This window comes from Plasmodium malariae (assembly GCF_900090045.1).
Source record: "Plasmodium malariae genome assembly, contig: PmUG01_00_20, whole genome shotgun sequence".
Lineage (NCBI taxonomy): Eukaryota > Apicomplexa > Aconoidasida > Haemosporida > Plasmodiidae > Plasmodium > Plasmodium malariae.
In genome coordinates, this window is record NW_021638292.1 from 27957 (window position 1) to 55727 (window position 27771).

Consider the following 27771-nt stretch of genomic DNA (forward strand, 5'->3'; position numbering starts at 1 on the left):
TTATTATAAAATTAAAACAATTTAAAAATAATTGGATTTATGTTAGCGTTTTAATAAAATTTGCATAATTAAAGTTAAATATCATAGTTATTTAGTAGACACTAAAATAAGCATATGATTCTCATTATAATAATAGGGTAATAGAATAATGCTATCCAAAAACTCATCAAAAAAAAAAAAATTAACTAAATTACGTAAAAAAACAAAAGGTGCAAGTTATGTTATCTATAAAATAAGCATTTCATTATTTTTAATTCAACAATTGTTCTACATTACATATACCAAAAATATAGTATATATAATATAGATATTATGGAAATATTAAAGTAATAGCAAAGAAAATATCGGGAAATGAAATATAATTTTTGAAATATCTAAGCCAAAATAAATAAATAATATTCGTATCATTGGAAAATATAGGTAATCTATGAAGTGCATATACATGTATTAAATATCTATCATTTCAAATGCTTGGATATATATCTTGTTCCATAAATATACATCCATTGAAGTAATAAATACAATAAAATAATATAATTGATAAAATATTTTTTGAGTATTAACCATTAATGTGTTTAATGTAAACATAAAATATAATATATATGACTAGTATATATTTTATAAAAAATTTTTGTAAAAAATATTCGCATACCATTGTTAATTTGGAATCTTTAATTATATAGTCTCTTTTGACTTTCTCCAATTACTAATAAAATTAAGATATATTATTATTTTAAAACATTAATTCAATAGGTATACAACAAAATACCATCACTTTAACAAAATGATTTTATTACTTTAAAAAAAATACTTAGAATTAAACAGAACTACTTTTATGTATACTTTCACTATCAATCTTATATATATGTTATATACATCAATATTTTCATTTAATGAAAAAATTTTATATTCTTCTAATAGATATTACAATATTTATTATAACATTGTAAACAAATAAAAATATCATATATTAATATCTGATTAAAACTAATTCAAAATTTTAATATTTTAGTGATATAAAAAATGAAAACCATATAAAATGTATACATATATTTTCATTAGAATATACATTAAAGTAATTCCTACAAAATGAAATTATCTGTACAACTAGGAACAGTAATAATATAGTAAATGTCCTAATCTCTTTAATTAATTGTAATTATTTAAAATCCTCAAGTTATTATGTTATCGTTAATATTTTTTTATTAAAAAAGTTATTTTTCTACCATATATTTATAATTTCACATTTACAAAATGAAAAATATAAACTTCTTTTAAAAACGGTCATACATTGAATTTTTTCTTTAACAGATTTATCACGAAACATATTTTATAGGATAAATAATAAGTATTTTTCTACAAAAAATACATAAATATATATTAATAATACAAAATACATTCACTTCGTTTCATTAAATACGAAACAGGATATATTTATTTTAAACTTAAAATAATATGACATTTTTTTAATAGTATGAATAAATATTAAATTTATACAGAATAAACACAAAAAATTTAATGTACGATATCCTATATTTAAAATATTCACTAACAACATCAATAATATTACATGAATTGTCCTATTATATATTCATATAAACCCCCCCTATGTTCTTAGAAATCTGTTTCAATACAAATATATATATTTGTAATCATACAATTTGGTCAAGTTCACACAGTAACTTAATATATAACATAACAAAACGTTAAAACATACAAATTAAAGTATAAGAACATATTATTTTCAATCGCATATGAAAATTATAACATTTAGATAAATGCACTAATAAAATTTGTTCAGCGGTTGGTTTGTAAGTTAATTATATCATTGAATCTATTACAAATAATAGTTTATAATGGAGATTTCTTAACAAAAAGAAAAAAGTATCTTACTATTCATTTACCTTTTTCTGAATTTAATACTTTCATATTTTTTAACTTTTTTATGATAATAAAAAATACCTGATATAGTTGTGACACCTAATATAATTAAAGGTAAAACATATATTACATTAAAAAAAAATAAATCTAAAACAGCATAGTAATTACGTTGACCACCTTCCGAAGACGCTATTTTAACAGGTGTAACTAACGATTTTAACGGAGTTTCCATTAAAAATGAATAAAATGGTTTCAATCCATCCCATGCAGATAAAGCAGTAAATATTTTAAACAGCGCCTTTATAAGCCCACAACCTCCAAATAAGTCTAATATTAATGCTATTGATAAGATTAAGAATAATATTAAAGGTGAAGCAAGTTTTAATCCATATTTTCTACGTATTATTTTTTTGTACATCTTATCACTAATTATCTTGTTGTTTTTAAGAAAATTTTCATAATCAAGTTGTTTGAATATTTTTTTTTCTAAACGGGAATAATTTTTTGTTTCAAATACACAAGACTTCTTTTTCATAGCGGTCTCATAGCATTTTGCACTCTTTGATGTATATTCCCTTAACTGTTTGTTAATTTCTTTGTTTCCTTTTCTATTATCATTTATGTAATAATGTTCGGTCACTACGTTATTTGGTATTACATCTCCTAAACCTATAATAATTGAATCTTTATTCTGTTTACTTTGAATTAATAATCGATAAGTTCTTATCTCTAATTTACTACAAAGGATGTTAATTTTTTCTCCATATTTGATGAGTATACACTAAAAAAAAAAATAAATATTTAAAGAACTAATCAATTTATGCTAAAAGTTAGTAATAATAATAATAATAAAGTAAAATATTAATAATTCAAATTTCCTTAGATAGCATTAACATATTACATCGTTGTAAAAATGAAAAATCCAAGGAGAAAGGATAAACGTTGCAATTTTAATAAAAAAGATTAAGTTATATTTATATTGCATGATATTTATTTTTAATATTATAATGTATGCAATTAGGAAATATTTAACAATTATGTAATTTTAATGACAAATTGATATTGCATTCATTTATTTTTTTTTTTTTTATTATTATTTTGTAAAGACATAATTAATATGAATAATATAATGTTTTTTACAAAAAGAGATTAATAAATTAAAATTATGTGATTAGTTTTTATTTTAAAGTTACTTGTAATATACTAACTCTAATTGATATAATATAATTTGAATACATTAACAATTAATCAAATTATATAAATTATTTTTTTCACAGAATAATTAATTTATACCTCTATAAACACTTTTCAAAATAAAATGGTAAACAAAAAATATGTGTTTTCATTATATTTCTATATTTTTGTTCATAGAGAATGTAGAGAATATAGATAATGAATTATTATATGTATCAACAGAATAATTAATAATTTCAATTATATTTTCGTATTAACAATTTTAGTTTAGAAATATTATATTTGGAAAAAAACAGTTTTTTTCTAATAAAATATTAATTATTATTATATTATAATAGTACAAGTACAAAAGGGAAATAATACCATTTGTACTAGTTTTTTTGTTACGTTAATAATAAGAGATGCATTTTTTTATGATATATAACATAAATATATAGCAAAATATATATTACACTATATAATCAATAAAAAAATATAAATTTTAAAAGTAATTAATATCTAATACTTTATTTTTTTTATATAATTCTTGAATATTACAATTTTTAATTATGTATAATACATACCATTATTTCTAAATGAAATTTTGATAAGTATAACAACAATTCTTTTTTCCTCTTTTTTATTAAATATATATATATATATGAAGCAGAAATCTAAAAGAAAAAAATAAAAATACATAAGATATTTTTCTGTAAAAAATGTAATATTACCAGATTATCTTTGGTTTAATAATGTACTTGTTTAATTATACTATGAATAAAAGTACATATTTTTTTTGCTTACAATTTGTTTATGTTATAAATATTTAAGTAATTTTTACATGATACAATTAAATAGACATTTACTCAAGGGTAATAAAAATATAATAAATATACCAATTGTTCCTTTTATTTGTAAAATTCTGTACTACAAATATTAACAATCTCCTACATAGATAATTACAAGAAATTAAAATTGCATATCAATATTTTAACATATTGTGTCAATAATCTAAAACCTAAAACAATACCACTTTATATCTGAAAAAAATAAATAATTTCATAAAAGACTATGATTTTAATATTAATGTTTAAAAAATATTCTACAATTTTTATTAATAACTTTGTCAAATTTTTTATACGCATATATTCAAATATTATTTTTAAGATACATAGCTTCAAGAATATTTTTGAAAATATGAAATACTTAAGATTTTTCATTGATTAATAAGGCCATTTCCAAATTTACGTATAAAGTTATTAATAAATAAAAGATTAATCTTAACTTAGGATTTTAATTTGAAATTATGATTCCAAATTAAAAAGAAAATAGTATTTAATTATTTAACAAGCACTCAAATATACTGCACCAAAATCTATATTATTTATCTTTATGTAATTAATACTTTTATAGAAAATATACCCTAATATTTAATTAATAAAACTTGCAACTTACTGTATTCATAGAAACATAATTACATTCATATAAAATAAAACAGATTAATAACATGATATTATTTTTATTTAATATTATATTATAAAAAGTGAAGGTTTACAAATGTAAAAAAAAATTATTTTCTTATTACAAAATACTTATTTTTTGACATATAGGTTCCTACTAATGATGATATCCAATAAATAAAGAAAAAATTCCATGTAACATAAATGTATGAATAACTGTCTACATATAATGATTTTATAGCCAAAAATCGTGTTTACTCATAAAACGTATACACATTATTTTTAAGTCGTCAATTTACTTTAATTATAAACATATTATTTTTATTAAGACAGTTATTTTTTTAGACAAAACGAAAGGAACGATTGCTCTACAGTAATACGTAATATCGGACTAACGTTGGTTCAATAATTATATTTATTTAAATTTTTGAAAAACAGATATATTTAATTTTCTTTTCTTAGAAATATGTAAGCAATGTTCATAAAATGATTTTATATACAATAATTACCTAAGTTAATGAAATGATAAATGCATTTTGTTCTCTTTACTTTATTATAAAGCTTCATGAATTATAAAAATGATTATGTACTATTCATAGTTCATTCTTAAAAGTAATATTATAATACTATATATTTATAATGTCATACATACACTATTCAAAAAAATATGAAGAACTAATAAATATATGCTTATATGAAATAAGATTTTAAATATACGTTTCTTAAAATGCTAATTTCAACTATGATTATTTGTTTAGTTATAATTTAGTTAACATATGGTGATATACAAAAAAAAAAAATGATTTAAATTTTTTTAAATGAAAAACTGTATTAATTATTTAAATTATAAGTAATATTCAATAAATGTATTTTAAAACATCATCAAATAATCACATAAAACCATAAAAACTCAAAATATATAACTGTTAAAAATATAAATCTCTCACTACATAAATGAAGTTGGGGATATTGGAATTCTATACATTAGATTCAGTAAGCTTTTATTTATTATTATAATTATTTACATATAACTTGTACGAATATAATTTTACATATAAAAGACATTATATTATGAATATAGAAAATTTTTAATTCACATTTTTAGTAAGCATATGATATTTATATATGCATATATGTGTATACATATGCTAAACCAGAGTACTAAATTACCTTATAGGAATACATTATAAGATGAACAGAAATATAAAAACAAAAAAACTATCATAAATATTTAATATATTAATAAATTTTTTGTTTCTTACACTTTTGTTTCATTATATATTTTTATATAATCTAGATGTAATCATAATATTTTTAGTCAAACAAGAGATTCTTTTAAGCATATAATTTTCTTAATCACTAAACATAGTTCAATAGTTAAATGAAAAACAAATTTTCTTAAAGCATTATATTCATTATAACTATGCTTTAACTTCATTTTTCCTTACTTCAATTACATATTTTAAGAATTTTACCAGAGTATAAATAATCATTGAAACACTTAAAATAGATAATAATAGTCCAATGAACTGCGAATTATCACGTACATTAGTTAAAAAATTGCTTGTGCTCCCAATTGGCATAAGATCCTTCCATGTTTCAGAGAAAAATTGCGCAAAAATATACATTACAGATGATGCTAAAAAAAGTATTACTGGTAGAGCAAATATCAAAGCTGTATTTATAAATACAGAAAGTTTTAAACTTTTTTTCTGCGCAGGATCTGTACATTTTCTATATTTGTATATAGTACAAAATACTCTGTATAGTAGTTTTTCAAATAAAGTATCTATTGCTATATATGGTTTACATATAATAGACGTGTATTTCTTAACTAATGCTTTGGATTCAAATTTTGAATTATACTTGTTCTTAGAAGCACTTTTTCTACTATGCGCTGATATTCCAGAGTGTTTTTTATGTTCTAAATAATAATTTTTTTTTAAATTTAATTTATAATTGCATTTTAAATTTATTTTTTTAGTCCCATGTTTTGATAATATTCTATTACTTCTTGAAATTACGATTCTATTTTCACAGTTTCTATAGTATAAAGATTTATTAGAATTGCACTACAAAAAAAAAGAAATATTAATGTTGTATATAATGTGATATATTTTCTTACACTTAAAGAAATATTTCCGTTAAATACATATATATATATATATACATTCATATATAACATGAAATATTAAAAATATAAAGGAAATTATCTGGAATGTAATAGTGATACCAAATTATTAATATAAGAGTAAATGAAATTAAAAATGATAAATATTATGGTTTTAACGGAAATAAAATTGTTACTATTCCCCTTCATTTTTTCATGATTAATTGTTATAATATATTTATTTATGTAAGAAAATAGGCTTCATATTCGAGAAACGTCGTTAAAAAAATATTCTCTTTTCATTTGTTATTTTAATTTATCATATTTCTTTTCCTTAAATAGTATCAAACTTTTTAATTATAACAAAAATATAAATAATAGAGAAATGTCAACACTATAAAGGCGTTTCTAAATAACTCCATTGAATTTATTTATAAAAAAATATCAATTAAAATAAGTTTGGTAGAAATAATTGTATTAATAAATCTAATAATATATATATACACTATTCTGATTCGTCTTAGAGAACAAATATTAAATTCTTCTGTTAATAATTTTAAGAAAAAAAAAACGCTTCTCCGATTCTTAAAATTTTTGTTTTATATATTAAATATAAAAAATCCGCTATATAAATGATCACATTAATATACATTGGAAATATAGCAATTGAAGTGTCTAGATTCGTATAAATAAACGTACTTTTGTGCACTTATTAAAATACCTAATATTATTATTTAGAATACAATTCCTGTAATATACTGAAAAAAAAAAACTACATATTTTTGTTGTTGTAAAAATTATAAAGTTGCATCTGATATATACTTGAATTTTTAGTATATTCATGCAGTTTAATTGTATAGGTTTCATTGGAGGATTAAATAAACATACAAACTTTTGTATTTTAAAAAGTAAACTCTAAATTATCTGTTTTATAGGTTTTCGCCATATTATTATTAGTATTACATGATAATTTTTATATAATTATAAAAAATATATATTATTTATTATTGTTAAAAATTAATACACTATATGAGTTCACTTATTTATATAATTTTTTATATCTTGTTAAAATAATGCAAACTTATAAGTTATAAAAAAATAATAATATTAAAAAAAATAAGAGAAAAGAAAAATATTAAAGTAAATTTAATGAAAAAATATACTTACCAATTATGAAATACAAAAATAAATTCCAATATAAAATAATTTTACATTAAATAATTTTAGAGAAACTAGTTCAAGCTATATAAAATATCCCTTTTAATAATGTTATAAGTAAAAGAAGAAAAACTAATATCCCAACATTTTCATCCATTCCTATTTTTTGCATTTGATAACTTCAACTAATTATAAAAATATTATATATTAAATAAATTATTTTAATTATAAATAATTAATTGGTACTAATATATCTAATTAAGTTACTTTTCTAAAAAATTATTAATTGAAAATAAGAGAAAAGAATTATAATAATATTTAATATAATATATAACACATATTACTCTGGAACACTGCATAAAATAAGATAATAATTTTTTTATTTCATGCTTTCATATGTATATACATTTATGTGATTGCACCAAATGAAAGTATTAAGTTTCTTCAAAAGAATATATTATTATGGGAAAAAAAGTTTCGAAACACTATAAATAGTGTAAATAATAAATATGTACATTTATATAGTTATGTATAAGTGCATGATATCTAGCTAGTTTAATATAATAATGCAAACAAAACAAAAAAAAAATTTAATTCATAATTTCATTAAGCGAATGGTAAATCTTAATTATGTACAAAAACAAAAATTTCCTGAAACCAATGTATTCATTATAACTAGTTTTTTATTTCATCTCCCCCTACTTCTATTACATAATTTATAAATTTTACCAGTATATAAATTACCATGGTAATACTTAATATAAATAACGACAATAAAAAAGCTTGCATTCCAGATTTTGTCATAAATCCTTGAAAAGATTCACCATTTTGCCCCAATAATGATGTCCCTAAAGGAGGGCAAACTATCAAAAGTAATGAAAGTACTGTAAAAAAAATTATTGATGGTACAGCAAAAGTTAAAGCCGTGCTCTTACAAGCTGAACACCTTAAACTCTTTTTCTGTATAGAATCTGTACATATCCTATATTCATATATTGCAGTAAATCCTTTATAAATTAATTTTTCAAATATTTTATCTATTTCTACAAATGGTTTACATAATACATATATGCACTTTCTCAGTAATTTGTTTTCCTCAGATACTGAATTATTTTTATTTTTAGTTCTTCCCTTTCCATTGTATTCCGCTCCAGTATTATTACCATAATTTTTTAATTGACAATTTTTTTTTTTTTTTTTTATATCGTTATATCCATTTCTAGGTAAGTTACGCTCTAATGAAACCTTTATTTTTTCATTGTTAAATTTTGATAATAATCTATAAGTTCTTGAATATAATGATATATTTTGAATAGTTTTCATACCTAAAATTTGACCAAAGTTATGCTACAAGGAAAATAAAATGTTTTAATTTTTTATAGTTTGATATATTTTTCTACGCACAAAGTAAATATTTTGTTTCAGTTGATATATGTGTATATATAACATGAATCATCATAAAATATGGAGAAAATTTTCTGCAATGTTATATTTATACCGCATCACAGAAATAATAATATATCCAAAAAAAAAATACAAATATAATATTTTTAACTAAAATAAAAGATATCATTTTATATTCATTCCAAAATTATTTTGTTCAATGTCTTTAAACATGCAAATAATTTACTATATATTTACAAAATCGTAATAAAAATATTTTTTCATTTCCTTGTTTATCTGATTTTATGCATTGAAAGAGTAATAAATTCAGAAAAAAAAAAAATAAAAATGGAAATTTTAAAAAAAAATAATATAAAAAAAATTTTAGTAAATATTTCAATAAATTTATTTATTAAAAAATAAACATTAATTAAAATAATTATTAGTAGCCCTAATTTTATTAATAAATGTAGAAAATATATTTACATTTTAGCTTCTTAACAGAGTAATACTAACTTTCATTGTTAATACATTTCAAACAAAATAAAATAAAATAAATTTTTGGTTTCCTTATGATTTTAATTTATATATAAAACAAAACAGTTTATGTGATAAGAATAAATATATTATCACATAACATTAATATAATTATTATTTTTTTGATAAATATCCTGTAAATAACATCAGCAATTTTGACATATTTTTTTTCTAAGCATTATTTTTTATTTAAAAAACGTAAATTTCACATATAGAATATAATTACAATGACAGTAATGTAAAGAAAAAATAAAAAAATACAAAATTTTTTTTATCGTATAAATTATGATCCAAGATATTATAAATGCCTTTGCATATGTAAAAGGCTTAAACATTCTTTTCGTAAAAATATGATTGTAAGAAGTAATTCAGATACAAAATTTTGGTATTTAAATAGCACAATCCAAATTGCTGATTTTAAACATTTGTAACATATTAATAAAAGAAATATGCAGTAATTTATATATAATTTAAAAAAATGTATTTTATTTATCATTACCAATAATGCATGCATTAACTGTGATAATTCAGATATTTATAAATATTTTAGTTTTATTAAAATATTATATATTTAAAAATTCTGCGGAAATAATAGCGTTAAAAAAAAAAAATGTAAAAACGTATTTAGCAAAAAATTCTTCTTAGTAATTTAGATAATTCAGCGGGAAATTCCAAAAATATATAACGTAAAAAGAAAACGTATAATAATTTACATTTAAAACGTTATATAAGTTATTATATAGTATATTATACAATAAAACTTATAAAAATTTTTTATATATTAATTATTTTCCAGAAAATTTTGAAAAAGGAAAAAATTTGGTAATTATTTTTTATTAATTTATAAATAAATTCTACCCAAATTAACATATTTAAGCATAACCATTATTTATGTAATGTATATAAAATAAATGAGACGCTATATTGAAATATGCGTAGAAAATTACATATATGTGTATATCAATATTTTTATTCGCTTCTGTTTTTTTCACTTATAGTCTTGAGTTAATTATGAAATTATTAAATATTAAATATATTATTTTAATAATATAAATAATAAATTGTTACTAATTTTTTTAATTAATTTAATCTCCTTAAAAAAAATAGTTTATATAAAAACATTATAAAAAAAATAATTTAATTATAAGCGCTATATATAGTATTACTCTAAGAGAAACAATATTAAAATAAGGTATTTATGTATTTCACGATTTCATATTTATATAATGTATAAATCTATTATAAATATATTTATAATGAATATTAGTAAGATAATTAGTTCTACACCTTCGAGAGATTCTTACGTTATCATATATTGCATATTTTAATTTATATAAAAAATATAACGTATTACCTTATTTATTAATACTATATCTTATGCAGATTACTTAATCAAACAAGTTAGATAAAACTATAATCTTTTATCTAATCAATAGTTTTTAAATTATCATGTCAAGTATATGGTTTGACATTTTTAGGATTATTCCTTTTTCTGCTAAATTTTATTTTTAATGATATATTTATTAAAAACATTTATATCAGTCATAATTAATTATACATTTTCATTTAAATGGAAATATCATCTATAAAAAAATTTCAATTTTTAGGTAAATAAATATTCTTCCATTGAATAAATGGATATATCACACATTAATAGGTTCAATTTATAAATATTTATTCATATGTATTTTTTGTATATAGGAAAATATTTTAATTAATATATATATATGTATATATTAATCCATTAATTTTTTTATATCTTTTTAATAAGGTATCATTTATAGTATTCATTTATCTTAATTAAAAACATTATAATAGTAGTTCACGTTTTTTATAATATATACTGTTATTAATATTATATAACGTTGGAGTATATACTTTTTTTATTTTATAATTTAGATTAAAATAATATGATGTCATACCATATATATTTAAATTCAAAATGTTATTATATTACTGTTTCTTTAAGTAACATTTGTAGAATGATCTTTACTGTACAGATATTTGTTCTTGTCCATTACTCTATTACTGCTAATAATTCTATTAAAACTTATCATTTCTGGATTCATTTGCAATTTTTCTTACAGTGACATATTTTTCATTTAACTATAGTATATAATTGGTACTTATTTTTATCATTTAATTTCCTATGGCTAAAAAATATTTAACAAATTCATAGTTGATACGGTTTTATATATAATTATTCAATATAATGTTAAAAAAAAAAAAAAAAAACTTTACTAAATTAGACCATCATAAAATTAATGATTCATTAAATATATGTAACTAGTAGAACTAATATATGTAGTATAATATATTTTATTTACTAAATATTTTGTTCTTTTTTTATGTATATATGTTTTAAGCGAACTCATTCAAAACCAACTAAAAAAAAAAATTGTATGTTATATTATATAATAGAAAGTAATATTAACTATATAATGTATGTAATAATAATGTGTAAATATTAATAATATTAATAAGACAATTAGAGTTTATATCAAATTAAAATTATTAATAAAAAGAAAAAAGCTGTTTAAATTTATATATTACTATAAAATATTCTAAAAATAATTTACGCCTTTTTATACTTTTATAAAATTTTAAGTATTAACTAAACAAATTATTTCATGATAATAAAAAAAAATCAAAAAAAAAAAAAAATTAAAATTACTATATATATTATTTTAAAATTATCACATAAAATAATTTATTATGTTTCAATGGTTTCCTTTTTGAAAATTTATTTTTAGCTTACACAAAGTATCTTTATATTACATGTCAATTTAGACATAAAAAATTAACTCTATGGAACCTATAATTAATTAGTTTTGTTTATTTAAACAAAATAAAGTTATAACTATATAACTGCATTCAAACTTTTGAATTTTCATATTAATCAAAAGACACATTTACTTTTAATTTGATACAAATAATACACTATTTTAATTACCTTATCAAACATTCATTTAGTTGAGTACAAGATAGAAAATCATGAACACTATATTTTACAGTAAAAATAAAAATTCACACATCATGTCAACAAAATAATATAAACTGTTATTTTCTATATTAATTTTAAAGCACATATAGTATTTTTCATAAAAATATAGTTATATACAAAAATATATACGTAAAACACAACAATTTATTAAGGATTAAAAATAATATAATAAGCAAAGAAAAGGAAATTATAATATTCAAATCAACAAAGCAAATAGTAGCGCCTATTTTGTTTATTGCATATCAAAATGGTCAGCTAAGAGAAGAAGCATCGTTTAAATAAAAGCAATTAAATGTATACTTGTTATTTGTGTATATAAAATGGGAACTTATAGATATTAATCTTTATAAAAGCCTACTTGACGGAAAGAAGGATATGCCGTATTATATATATCAGCTTTTATACGTGTTAACTTTGTATATGTTTGAAATTTTTTGTAAAAATAAAACATACTTAATATAACTATAAACATGAATATCACAAATCCTAGAGTTGATAAATGTAAAGGACCAAATAACTTTAAAACATCTAAATAATTTAATTTTCCTAAAACAATTAATAGTATTCCAAGTAATATATGGATGCTAGCTAAAACACAAATCTGAAATACTTTTATTTTCATACTTTTTCTTAAATACTTAAAATCAGCATTTGCCATATAACTAACTACATTTTTATAATATATTTTGTCTAGCTTTCTATTTTTTACTGTGATTGCCGTGTTAGTATTAGATGATTCCTTTTTTTTGTATTCTCCATTATTTTTCATTTCCATCTTTATCCATTTAATATTTGAATGCTCTTCTTTTTTATGTACCGCCATCATTCGACACAATCTCACATCAAATTTTATAATAAATTTTCTATTATCATATGGGGATCTCTGATAAGGGCTCGAAAAAAAAAAAATATATTTGTTATTTAAAGAAATATGTAATATCTTGCTTAAAAATAGAATTAATATAAAATTTGAAAAACATGGAAAATACAAATATAATTAAATAATATAATCATACCATATCATTGTTAAAATGACATATCCAAAATAAAAGGATAAATACCGCAGTTTTAATTAATAAATATTGCACAAAATTTTGCTCCATGATGCATATTCTTGATATTTGAATATATTCATAATGAAAAATAATTAGCAATGCTGTAATATACAACAAATATAGAAGGATACTACTTTCAATATTTTAATTTTGTTTCATTTTTTATATTTTCATAAATTCTCACTAAAATGTGAGGATAATATATTGCATTATATAAAAAAATTTAATTTAAAAAAATAACTTAAAATATTATTATTATGTTTTTTATAATAAAGTATCTCCAATTATAATAATCTAATTCGAATTTTAACTTAAATGTCCAAAATATAAAAATTAATTATTTAGCACTACAGTAATTATTGACGTATTATATGGAATAATTTAAAAAAAAAAAAAAAAAAATTTATATCGACATATTTTTAAATATTGTTTCTATTTATCATATATATATAATTTGGAGACTAAATAATAATATACATTAACTTTTTAATTATAAATTTAAAATATATATTGAACTAGGCATGCTAATTTATACAAACTCTGTCATATAGTTGTTCACTGTTATAATTGAGGGTAGTTAATATAAAATAATAATTAAAAATTAATATTTAAAAAAACAATTTTCCATTTTAAAAAACTATAGGTTATTCCGAAATAATTATATTTAAATTAATATATGCATAAAATATAATATATTATTCTAAATATTTTTTTTCGTAATACATAATATCTGAAAATTTTTATAATATAAAAAGTTTAAACAATAATAATTATTTTTTTATCATAAATATATAAAATATATTGTTCATTTTTTGGAATACATTTTAATAATATTCAATAATATATTATGAATTTATTAATTCACAATAATTTTACAAAATATTCATCAAACAAAAATTAATATTTATATTTATGTATATAAAAATAAATATATCTTAAAATAAATTAATAATCCACTGCATGCAGTAACAATAATTTCAGAAATATTTCATTCTGTATATATCTAAAAATAAAATTTATATATATTATTTTTTGTGTTAATGTACATAATAAAATAATAATAAGCTCAACAAAAATTATCATTAATTATTTTTTATTATGAAAAACGTTCGACAAATTCATAGTTAATTACTTGGTTCCTTATATAAACATACTATGACTAAAATATTTAAAAAAAAATAAATTCAAAATCAAGTTAATATTGTTTATGGAAATTCATTTAGTAAATATAATAATGTAAATCCTAATATTATTGTTCATTATTATAAACAATACGAGTAAAATGTTTAATATATAATAAGAACAAAATATTTTTTCAATAATACATGAAAAACTTCGTAGTTTCTTAAAAAAAATTAATAAACAAAAAAATAAAAAGAATACGATTACATTTAAGCTACAATATATGAATTACAAAAATAATAACACGGTAATTAACACAATAAAATTATTATTCCATAACATTAGATATATATAGTTATTTTATGAGTTAGAAAGGTATATATTTTATTTACTTTCTATAGTTCATTATATGGTCGCCATATATTTGGATTCATTCAAAACATACATTTTTATAAGGATAGTCCTCAAACGATTTTAATAATTAGTAAAAATTTGCATATTGTATTACATTATGAGATACTTTTTAAATGTATATATATCTTATACTATAAAATGATTCTGAATACTTATGTTATACGTATATTAAACTTAGAATTATTTAAAATATATAAGCTATTTTCTTTCTTTTATATATATATATACCTAATTTATTATGTAATTAAATTTCAAGAAATTTTACTTAGATATTATATTTAAACATGAATATACATTACCATGATTAAGTAATGTTTATGTAATAAATATATAACATTACATATAATTGAATAAATTTTTCTCGCGTGCATTAACGTATGCATATGAACTGAACTTTCTATTTTTCATTCTTTTTATATATATTTTTTTTTTTTATTTCTTATAGAAGTGCTTATAAGACAGTGCAATATAGTTTTTTCATACACATATGTTAAAATTATGTTTCGTACTTAGCAACTTTATTTTATAATTACCTTATATTATTCAGATGTATATGAGAACTAATTATTTTTATTTACTGAATTACATTAAATATACAGAGTAGCGATTATGTTATTTTTTATAAATTCACACTGAATCATATATAACAAAATAAATTATTTAATCATATAGAACAAAATTTACAATATACTTAAATTACTATGATCATAAAATTTTAATGTTTTAACTTCATTTCTCATTCCCCAACTAAAATATAACTTGCTTATTTCATATTAAATTATTATAATATCACACTTTATTTTATTTTTTTAAAATAGATTACTTATAATTTAATATTAAAATTTATATTACTTTATATCATATAAAATTTCAAAATCAAATAAAATTAGATGCTCTATTTTTTATCCTGAACAATAATAATAAAATTCATTTAAATATTATTAAAATAATAATGTTATAAAATATTTTTGTTTTCAGTGATGCAGTACATTTATTAAATTCAATTAAGCTTATTTATAGATTATAATGCATATTTAATAAATATATTTTATTTTATAATTTAATTATAATATGTGTAACTGCAATTCTAATTTTTTTTCAATGGTAACTTAAATATTAATACAAATTAAAAATTCTTGCCATGTGAAATTAAAAATTATTTCTTTATTAAAGTTCCTACTAGCAATATTTTCATTCAACACATGTTGGTTATGCGTATACACTAGTCGTATATTCTCTACGTTCTTAAAGTACATTTAAAATAAAAAAAATATATGCATGCATAATTTTATTGACTAAAAATACTATTTAAATGTAAGAAAGTGTAATAACTAAAATGTATATTAATGTTATATAATAATTATCATTTAAATCTTTAAAAAAGCTTATTTAATAAATGAAACTTTTTCATTAATATAACGAGCAAAAATTTTCATGAGAAGCATTATGTCATTCACATATTTAATCATGCCTCATAAAAAAATTAGAATAATTATCTAAAGATATCTTCATAAAACTTATCTAACAACAAATAATATTATTAGTTACTTATTACTTACAATAAAAAAAAAAAAAATTTAATTTTTTAACTTTTATTTTACTTAATGAGTGTTATAAACATAAAAGAAATAGACATTTCCTTTATAAAATATTGTAATTCTATACAATTTTAGTACAGTAACATAGAAATTAATATATTTATGTATAATAATAATAATAAATTGAATAAATATATAAAGAAATACTAACACTCTATTATATTAATGGAAAAAATATATTTATTTTCGTAATCATTAAACATAATATAATTACTATAGATATAAGTAAATATTTTTAAATTATTATATATTATAAAAAAAAATAAAGTTTATACATAAAATATATTAATATATAATTATATTTAATCCATTAATTTTATATTTTAATAATATAATAATATGCATATTTAAATTATTTTCTTATAAAATATCAATATAGCAAACATTTAATACATTTCTTCGAAAATGAATTAATACAACAATTAAATGTTATTTTAACCATTCATTAAATTGAAAGGATATATAATTTGAGAATTATTAAATAATTATAAATGATTCATTCCTAATTATGATATATTTTTATTATATTTTTATAACTTTATATTTATATCATGCAAAAAAAACTAATAGTACATTAAAAAAATTTTGAAAAATATATCTAATAACATATTTCGTATAAAAAATATGTTTTATAATAAATATTTAGTTTATTATTTAATATATATATATATATATACATACATATCGGTACAACAAATATATTATATTCCTTACATTATATATGGAAAAAGACACATTTGTTATTAATTTTAAACTAATAACACATTTTCTTTATAACATAAAAAAAAACACAATTATTTTAGACTAGAACAACATACATGTAATAAAAGTTACCATTTTTCATTTCAAATATAAATTATAACACTTTAGTAAAATTATATATGTAGCATTGTTGTATATTTACTTAACGCTCAAACATATATTTTTCATATAGTTCTACTTAAATACAAAAATGCATTTATGAAACCATAATATATACTTGATCCAAAATCATTCATCATAATACAATTTAAAAAATATTAAAACAATTACAATGTTAAAAACTAAAAATTTAATTTTTTTTTACTGTAATGTATCAGAAAAATCATGTGTATATAGGTAAATTTACAAAAAAACTTCAAATTATATATATGTTTGATAAGTGTAAAAATTCAAGATATTACATTTTTTTCTTCATATTAATGACTTCTTCGTAAGTCGAAAGATATCTGTTATAACAAATTTTACCTTTTCTTAAATTTAATTTTTTCAAATTTTTTAACTTTTTTATGGTAATAAATAATTCCTGATATAAGAGTTATACCAAATATAAAGAAGAGTACGCAATATATTAGAAAATCAAAAAACGGTGTTATATAAAAATCAGTAGTACCACTTCCCCTACTTTTTGGTACTGAATACTTGAAAAACGAGCCTACAGCGGTTTCCAAATAAAAGTGAAAATTCTTCATTAGATCCTTACCTAATGAAAATCTCAATAACTTATATAACCCCCTCCTAAGGCCACAATTACAAGTAAAATCTAATATTAGTCCTAATGAGAACAATAAAAACAATACTAAAGGCAAAGCAAACCGTAATCTGTATTTTTTAATTATTACTTTTTTGTACAACTTATCACTAATTGTTCTGTTGTTTTTAAGAAAATCCTGATAATCAAGTTCCTTGAATATCTTTTTCTCCATATGAGAATATTTTTTTGTTTCAAACGTACAAGTTTTATTTTTCATATGTTTTTTATGACCTCTTGTATTTCCTGGTGAACTTCCATTTGACTGCTTCATTTGTGTTTTCACACTTTCTTCATTATTACATATATCGTTTCTAATATTTAATCCAATATTTGGTATTTCTTCTTTTGTACATATAAAATTTAAATCCATATTATGTGTATACTTTCCTAGTAATCTATAATTCCTTATTTTTAGTATTTTCTTAATCTCGCAGTACTTATCCAATGATATATTGAACATTTTCTAAAATAATAATATGTAAATATTTGTTATATAATAGTATAAATAAGCGAGAAGTAAAAAAAAGTATTAACAAAAAAAACAGAAAAATATTAGTATTTTGAATATCCTTAAATAATATTATCATACAACATCAATGTAAAAATGACATATCCAAGATAAAAGGATGAACCCAAAAAAATTAATAAATATGATTGTCTTCTGTTTTTTTCCCATTATATAGATACTTAGTATTACAATTTAATCAATATAAAGAAGTTAATAATATTATAATATACATCTAATAATAAAAAGCAAAATTCTTTTTAAAATTTTTTTTTTATCATTGCTCCTTAAGTACGTAAAAAATATACATAGCTATAATATACTTCAAAACATCTATGATACAAAAATAAATTTAAAATGTATTGTATAATATTTATCATAGTCATAATTAAGAAAAACTAACTTTTTTTAAAAAGAAATAATTTGAATTAACTAATAAATATTTATAATATCTAATCTAATTATTAATATAGGAAACTAATTATATAATAATTTATTTGTTGTTTTCTTAATAAATTCTGAAATAAATACTTAAATACTTTTTATATTTGAATATTTATTTTATATAGTATATAGAATGTAGAGAATACATATATTATATATTCCTGTATATATTAAAATAATTACTTATGTTAAGAAAGCTATACCATATTAAATTTAAATTTTATAATATTTATTTTATAAAAAGTTCTAATTTTGAATGAAATATTGATTATTATAATAATACAATAATAGAAATAATGAAGAAAATAAATATTTTTTTAATTTAATTATAAAAAATGCATTAATTCATCCCTAAGTAGACACAATTTTTTTTTAGTGTATAATATTTTTTTAAAGGAAATATCTAGCGATCTACCTAATATATGAAGAAATATATATTCTAAAAACAAATAAGGAGTAATTTTTTATTGTTTTACTATAATTCCTTAATATTGCTCCTTTAATTAAGTTTAATTTATATCACTGTTTCTGAATTAGAAATCCCTACATTAATTTACATAATTTTATATATTCTCTATTAATTAATTATATATATTTAGAAAAAATATGAAATAAGAAAAAAAAAAAAAAAGAAACTAGAATCAAAAATGGTATAGAAATATTACAAATAATTTTATTAATTTAAAAATATATAAAATGAAGTAAATTTACAAATAATTATAGTATATGCATGATGTAATATATACATAAGAAATGAAAATGAATAACAATATATTTTACTAATATATATGGTTTTGTAATTTTTCTGCTTATAATTTTAGAAGGAATATATATTTTTTTTATTTATTCTTTTAAAGATACATAATATAAGGAACATATTTTTTTGGCGATGCATAATCGATCGACGCCAATATATAAGTGAATAATATTTTATGAAAAATACTATTAAAATCATAAATATATTATTCCTACAATATGTTGTTCGTTCTATGATTTTTCGAAGAGAATGATAATTTTAAAATTATTGTATATATACCAAAAATTATATTAATCCTGTAAAATATAACATTATAATATTCTCCTTAACAAGTATTTTTTTCGAATTATAATTAAAAATTTAAAAAAGAAAACAAATAGCTAAATTTATAACATTATTTTTAAATTATATAAATTTGCATAATTATATTTGTATTATTTTAATGTATATCTAATCTACTTCTTACAAGAATGATAAAGAATCTTATTTAGCTTCATTTAGTTTTTCGCACAATTTTTTTGTCTTAGTTTTTTACAAGTAATATTACTACATAAAGAATATGATAACCTATTTTTAATATAACCTATTTTTTATATTTACAAAAATATAAATATAAATAAACTATGTAATTTATTTTCTCTAAAAATTAATCTATAAATACGCTTTCTCAGTTTTAGAAGAACTGCTTATTTCTAAATATTCAAAATATATAATTCAATATAGTACAGAAATTAAATATTCTTATATAATTCTTTTAAAAAAAAAAAAAAAAGAAAAAACATATATATATTATTTAATATTTCATTATATTATATATATTTTAAATGTAAAATGTATACATCATAGATTACGTATTATATTATATATTAAGAAACTCATTTCAAATTTTAATAAGTTTTTCTTATTAATAATACTAATTTTGTAAATACTATATTTTAGAACAAATGTTTATTATTATTAAAAAATATTCATTATCATAACAGCAAGATAGTAATAATAGTGATTTAAAAAGTAGAATTTTACAAAAATTATGTATTATATTAATTATAAAAATAGAATTCCTTATGTTATATTATGTGTTTAAAAAATCATATTAATAAGATACCTAACAATATATATAAAAATAAATATTTCTACAGTAATTAAAAAAAAAGAAAAAAATAATTATTCATTTTTGTAGCATAATTTTGAAAATAAGAAAATTTAAATAATTTTAATATATATCATTATTTGTCAATGAAATTCTTTTAAATTCATGTAATTAATTTCTCTTTGCTGTTTTTTTATTAAAAATAAATATTAAGTAGAAATATATATAGTAAATAATAATGAGTAAAAAATGGATAAAAATTATAATTTCCTTAAAAATATTTAATATGATTTCTTCAGTTCTAATGCATATCAAATGAAATAAATTTAAAAATAAGAATAATTTACACGATATAATATATACATAATAAATAAAGTATATTTTAATATAATATGTTTTCTAGTAATATTATTCTCATTATATTAGATAGAATATATTATCTTTTTATTTATTTTTTTGAAAATTAATAATATCAGGAACAAACGATAAGGTTATAAATTAAACAATGATCATAAATAATTAATATATTATTAAATATAACTTTAAAAAAATATACTATTTCTTAATAATTTTCTATTTTATGTATAGTAATCTTTGGTAAGACAATTACTAATATATCATATACAAAGAAACATATTGTAATCATCCAATAATAAAAATTTATATTACTGTTTACTTTAATAAATATTATTCTTCAAATTAACCAATTAAAAGAATTAAAAAACTATATAAAAATATAGCTAAATTTAAAAAACTATAATTAAATTACAAAAAAAAACATTTTAAATTAACACTAACATGCTTTTTTCTTTTAATATATATATATATATATTATTTCCGTGACATAATATACTCAGACATTTAGTTTCTTTTATATTTGTTCCTGAATATTGCTATGTCACATTTTTAAGTACAGTTAGTGTTTTTATATGAACTGTTCGCTAAAGCATTTTATATATTCATAAGAATATTCATATAACTTATAAATATATTTAAAAATTGAACCTTTTCTATAGTAAAATACTCCAATCCTTTTACCTATAAAGCAGATTTTCATATTTTAACAATATTCATTATTTTTTAATACTATTTTAAGTTTTTTTTTAAAAAGTAAATATATATTTGTATAAATTATTTAAATTTTCCAAAATTGTTAAGTCATATACCAATAAATTAACGTTTTAGAAAATACTTTATAGTTTCATTATTAGATATATATAACATAACTGTATTTTTTTTTTTCTTTTTTTGTATGTATCTCAGTAGCCTTTTTCTACTTCTGCATCGTATATATTTTATATTTAATAAATTATATTATTATTAATACAAAATAACAAAGTTAATAAAGGATGTATATTAATTTTCTATTTCTACAGTATAATTTTTATATTTATACTAGTTATATAATACCATAGGTACAAAAATTAAAATATACATATTCATATTTTATTGAAAATAATATATACTTTATTTAGATTCATATATAATTTATGGCGAAAACTTACATTTTGCTTTTCTACAAAGAAAAAATATTTGAATTTTTATCCTTTACTATATTTTGAAATATAAATTATCTGTTTTATTGTGTCTAAAAAGTGTACATAATTCAATTAACACGTAATGCCTTCTCATCTATGTTAACAAATGTTAATAATTATATAACACTAACATAAATATATATGTTATACAAAATGAAATAATTTATGTATACAATTTGATAATATTTATTATATATGTGCTTCTCGTAAATATCATATTATTAATCGAAAATTTGTACACTCCTTTAAATATGTTAATGAATTACATGAATCTAGAGAATCCGAACAATATGCCATTCTACAAATATCCTTGTTCGTTTGTTTAATTCAACAAAATGAAGCAACTTCTGATACTTTTGTGTAAGAATTTATCTTTTTATTTTCAATAATTACATTAACATTTATTGCAGTATTTTTCATATTTTTCCTTTTTTCTAGCACTATAAATTATTTTACTCAAAAGAAGAATATTCTACGCATTACTTTTAAAATGTTCCTACAAGAAGTTCCTGTTTTAATAATGTTGTATATACTAATATAAAAATTATTTAATACTAGTTTATATCACTTGTACTTATCTTCGACATTCAATAAAAACAAATATAAATATATAATGAAAAAAATTCTCCTATACGGATAAACGATTCTGCAAGTTATAAGCCAGTATTATGCTAACCACACTTATTATAGAACATATACTTTACAGAATTACTATTTATAAATGCTCAATAATATATGTCTTTGTACATATAAAATAGAATCCTGTATATTGTAAATGGTATTTATATTAAAAACAATAAAAAAAAAAAAAAAATTAGAATAATTTTTTTAATAACACTACAAATGTAATAGTATATGAATATGATTCTAATAGGATTATAAAAAATTCATAGATAAGGATTAATGTATAAAGTCTTACTAGATACAAAAAAAATATGTTAAATTGAAAGACAAATATTTATAGTTTCATTGCCAACAAATGCAAATATTAACGTATATAACCCAGACAAATAAAACAAACGCTAAACATAATTTTCATATATATTACAATTCATAAGGAAGAGTACTGGATTTACTAAATCTAAATATATAAAGTTTTCACGCGTACACTGAGCACATAATGCTACATTTATTCCTTTTTTAAAAGTATATTTTATAGATGTATTATTATACGTCTCTTCAATCGTATTATAACGTTTAAAATTAATAAAATTAAAAGGACATAATTGTAAATAAAGCACAAATGAAATAAGCCTATATTCATTTTTATTATTTAAAAAAAAAAAGCATTATTAGTATCAAAATATTGGTAATAATAAACATATTTTTGCACATTTTAAAATATATGTAATCATTAATAACACTACTTTTTTCACACTTGTATACAAAACTACATAGTAGCATAAACAGAATAATGATGATTATTACGAAACAAAATAACGTACATTACTAAGGGAAGAGTTAATAAACGTTTAATCCTTTTTCACTGGTATGCTCATATGTGGCAGTTAAGAAAAAATACAAATGGAAGTGTAATATATATTTATAATTCTTTACAATATATATTCAAGTAATTTTTATACATTGAATTAAAATAACATTTTATGGAATCAAATTATTTAGAATATTAATTTTTTATTTAGTTACGTTTATTAATGATCCCGCAAATTATTTGCCAAAAACAACTAACATATTTTTTGAAAAAATATGATACTGTTACACATTTATAACTAATAATTTAAAACCTTAAAAAATTTAAACAATATTTAAAAATCATTTTGTCCCAAATACATATATTAATATATTTAACATAATAAACTTTATATTATATACAAATTACAATTTTATTACAAAATTAAATAAATACCATTTATTTATTATATATTATTAAGAAAAGACATCTACATTTAATTTATAAAAATATCATACATTCTTTTTTTAGTTGGATGACGAAATAATCCTATTTTACTAAAAAAAATAAAGGAAATAGAAACAAAATAAGTGCACATTCTAATGTAATAACATGAATTTCCTACCAATTTAACAAAATTATAATATAAGCAGTTTTTTTATGAATTTTATGAAACATACATATATTTTACAAACAAAAATATAATTAAAATAATATATATTGTATGATCGATGTATTAAATTAAACACAAAGAATATATAAAAATACAAATTTATAAAATAAATCAATCAAATTCAATAAAGGTTATGAATATATATTATTATATTTTATATAAAAACAAATATGCAAGTTCAGGTGGTATTATAAAAATAATGTATCTTCATGTACTTTTCTTGTGAGCATAATATTCTTAAGAATGCTAGATAACTATTTTTTAGAATTTAAAAGTTTTTTTTATAAATGATCCCTACCATTATTACAAATTTGTTACTTATATTTATTTATAGTTCTATATTTTTTAATTTTTCTACAGGTATAAATAATGCCTAATACAATAGATAAGTATATCGCGAATGCAAAACCTAATAAAATTATAGTCACAAGATAATAATATGTATTTCCTAAAGTAGTTATATCCCCTGAATTAGACACTAAATTTGAATATACTAATGATACCAATAAAAATATAGAGGCAGGAATTAATAATATTTTTATCTTCTTTCTATTTATGGCTTTATACTTTTCCCAATCGTTCATTTCTTCGTTATTCTTTATTTTGTCAATGGAATGTAATAAGCTGAATATTTTTTTTTCACAAAATACATCCGCTCTACTAGATAACGAAGAATTACTACTTTTATGCACTTTATGCCATTCTTCTCTATTTAGTTCACTTTCTTTTAATTCATTGCTTTGTAATAATATGTCTTTTTTATTTTTAGATATATGTTCTTTATCTAGCACTTTATTATATCGTCCATCAATATTTCCATTCACTGAATAATGTGCTAACTGTCGATTAGTTGTTAAGTATAAATCTCTATATAACTTATACTTCTTATCCAATAATTCATTGCAGCTATTCTAAAGAAGAAAAAAGTAAACATATTATTTATAAGAACATATATTTCCATGCTATGAAAATGTTATTTTTAAAAATAAAATATTCAGTAACGAAAAATAAAGTATTATGCGAAATATTATTATAATACCAAATCATTGTTATAATGAATTATCCAAAATAAAAAAGTAAATATAAAGATTTTAATAAAAATGATGGAATTGAAATTTTTTTTCATTGTATGCATCATTAATTTTATTATATATTAACTAATACAAAAAGTAACTATAGTTTTATATATTGAAAATGATAAAAGAAGCCATTCATTTTATTTTTTTTTTATTTAATTTATTTTAAATTTTATAAAATGAATTATTATATATATACTTCATTTATTTTTCACAAACAAAAAAAATTTTTAAAATTTAGAACAATTTCAATATAGATTATTATAGAAATAAAATTGAATAAAAATAAATGATAATTGTACATAATATTTAAATAAATTATTTAATAGCAAAGAGATTAAATTTTTTTTATAAATTAGTTTAAAAAAAAAAAATATAATACGAAGAAAATTATTAAGATGATATGAAAACAAATATTATTTATTCAGTGATAACATTTTTTCATTCATACAAAAGAAAGAACTGTACGTAGAAAATATATACTAATATATGTTCATACAATAATTATGAATTTTTGTGTTCCTTCTAAGAAATAATTCTTATTTTATACATGTTTTTTTGTATTACTTCACCTTCTAGTTAAATAAATTGATTATTATTACCGTAAAAATAATAGAAAAAAAATATGAAGATAGGAAAAAATATTTTTATTTTATCGTATATTCATTGTTATTTAACTACAATTTTTTCTTATATAAATTTTTATATATTAAGAAAATAAAATTTTTAGTTATTAAAAAGTCTATGAAATTATGATATATTTTTAAAAGTACCATAATAATTATTCTATTTTTGTATAATAATCTTTACAATTGTAAAATTTGTATCTAATTCCAAATGAAATTTATTTCTATCTAGTGTAAATTTTAAAAATGTACAAATTAGCTTTTTTTTTTTTTTTTTTTTTTCTTCTTTTAAAAATGTAAAGAAATATATATTTTGAAAAATATTAATATATCAGAAAAAAACAAAACGAAGATAAAAATAAAATTAGCATATAAAACAATTTTGTAAAATCCAATAATTTCAGAAATATTTGTAGCAATTTAATATTACAAATAAATGTAACATTAACAATATAATTTTGGGATATACAAATGAATAAATAAAAAAAAAATAAAATTGGTATATGAATGATTTAGTAATTTCTTTGATGAAAAAATATAGAAAGAATTTATATTGTATTGTTTTTTTAAAAAATAAATACAATTACAAATATATTTTTAAAATAAAACACATGAATGTTTAAAATTTTTATATAATAAAAATATATCTTAATATAAGAAAGGTATTTTATATTTTATTTTTTTATTCTTTTTTACATTACAATACAGCTACTAATAAATAAAGAATTATTATAAACAAAATAATATTAAAACAGATCATTAAAAAAAAAAAAAATAAAGTAGAATTATAAAATATATATATAATTTTCATGGAAGAAATGTTTCGTTAAAATATAATAATAATGAATAGTAACAAAAAAAAAAAAATATATACGTTCAATTAAAATCTCACTGCAACACATTCATTTTGTGAATACAATATTTTTCAAAATAGGATGGTCTCGTTTTCTTAATTTATAAGTACTCTTCTACAAGAAAAATATATCTATGGGTTATATAATTGATTAAATAATACTATTTAATATCTATGTAAATGTTATTACTAAAATATGTATTAATATTATCACGCTCATATGAATCTATAAAGAACCAAATTTAATAATGAAAATTACTCTAAAAACAGCTGCATTTGAACCTTATATATTACGTCTATTTAGTTGAACATTATTAAAAAAAATATAGTAACCTTTTTTATATATTTTATTAAAACTTCTCTAAAAAAGTGAAATAGCATTACGTACTT

At 18.1% G+C, this 27771-nt stretch overlaps 5 protein-coding genes and 1 pseudogene across 6 annotated transcripts; all 6 read right to left on the reverse strand.

The window, feature by feature from the left end:
* Positions 1 to 1900: 1900 nt before the first annotated feature.
* On the reverse strand, positions 1901 to 2866 carry PmUG01_00039500 (fam-l protein; the record flags this gene model as incomplete). Its single annotated transcript, XM_029003122.1, has 2 exons — positions 1901 to 2662; positions 2783 to 2866. 2 exons carry the CDS (start codon positions 2864 to 2866, stop codon positions 1901 to 1903), a joined length of 846 nt encoding a protein of 281 aa, XP_028858949.1.
* A 3078-nt stretch (positions 2867 to 5944) lies between these two features.
* Positions 5945 to 6639, reverse strand: PmUG01_00039600 (annotated as a pseudogene). Its single transcript is given in 2 exon segments — positions 5945 to 6541; positions 6556 to 6639. Coding segments are annotated over 2 exon segments (681 nt in total).
* Positions 6640 to 8457: 1818 nt separating this feature from the next.
* On the reverse strand, positions 8458 to 9241 carry PmUG01_00039700 (Plasmodium exported protein, unknown function; the record flags this gene model as incomplete). The annotated part of the gene is made up of 2 exons (XM_029003134.1): positions 8458 to 9129; positions 9230 to 9241. The coding sequence occupies 2 exons, from the start codon at positions 9239 to 9241 to the stop codon at positions 8458 to 8460; spliced, it is 684 nt and encodes a 227-aa protein (XP_028858950.1).
* A 3802-nt stretch (positions 9242 to 13043) lies between these two features.
* Positions 13044 to 13809, reverse strand: PmUG01_00039800 (Plasmodium exported protein, unknown function; the record flags this gene model as incomplete). Its single annotated transcript, XM_029003145.1, has 2 exons — positions 13044 to 13589; positions 13723 to 13809. 2 exons carry the CDS (start codon positions 13807 to 13809, stop codon positions 13044 to 13046), a joined length of 633 nt encoding a protein of 210 aa, XP_028858951.1.
* A 4309-nt stretch (positions 13810 to 18118) lies between these two features.
* On the reverse strand, positions 18119 to 19084 carry PmUG01_00039900 (fam-l protein; the record flags this gene model as incomplete). Its single annotated transcript, XM_029003156.1, has 2 exons — positions 18119 to 18871; positions 18998 to 19084. The coding sequence occupies 2 exons, from the start codon at positions 19082 to 19084 to the stop codon at positions 18119 to 18121; spliced, it is 840 nt and encodes a 279-aa protein (XP_028858952.1).
* A 6056-nt stretch (positions 19085 to 25140) lies between these two features.
* Positions 25141 to 25952, reverse strand: PmUG01_00040000 (Plasmodium exported protein, unknown function; the record flags this gene model as incomplete). Its single annotated transcript, XM_029003167.1, has 2 exons — positions 25141 to 25737; positions 25866 to 25952. 2 exons carry the CDS (start codon positions 25950 to 25952, stop codon positions 25141 to 25143), a joined length of 684 nt encoding a protein of 227 aa, XP_028858953.1.
* Positions 25953 to 27771: the final 1819 nt, after the last annotated feature.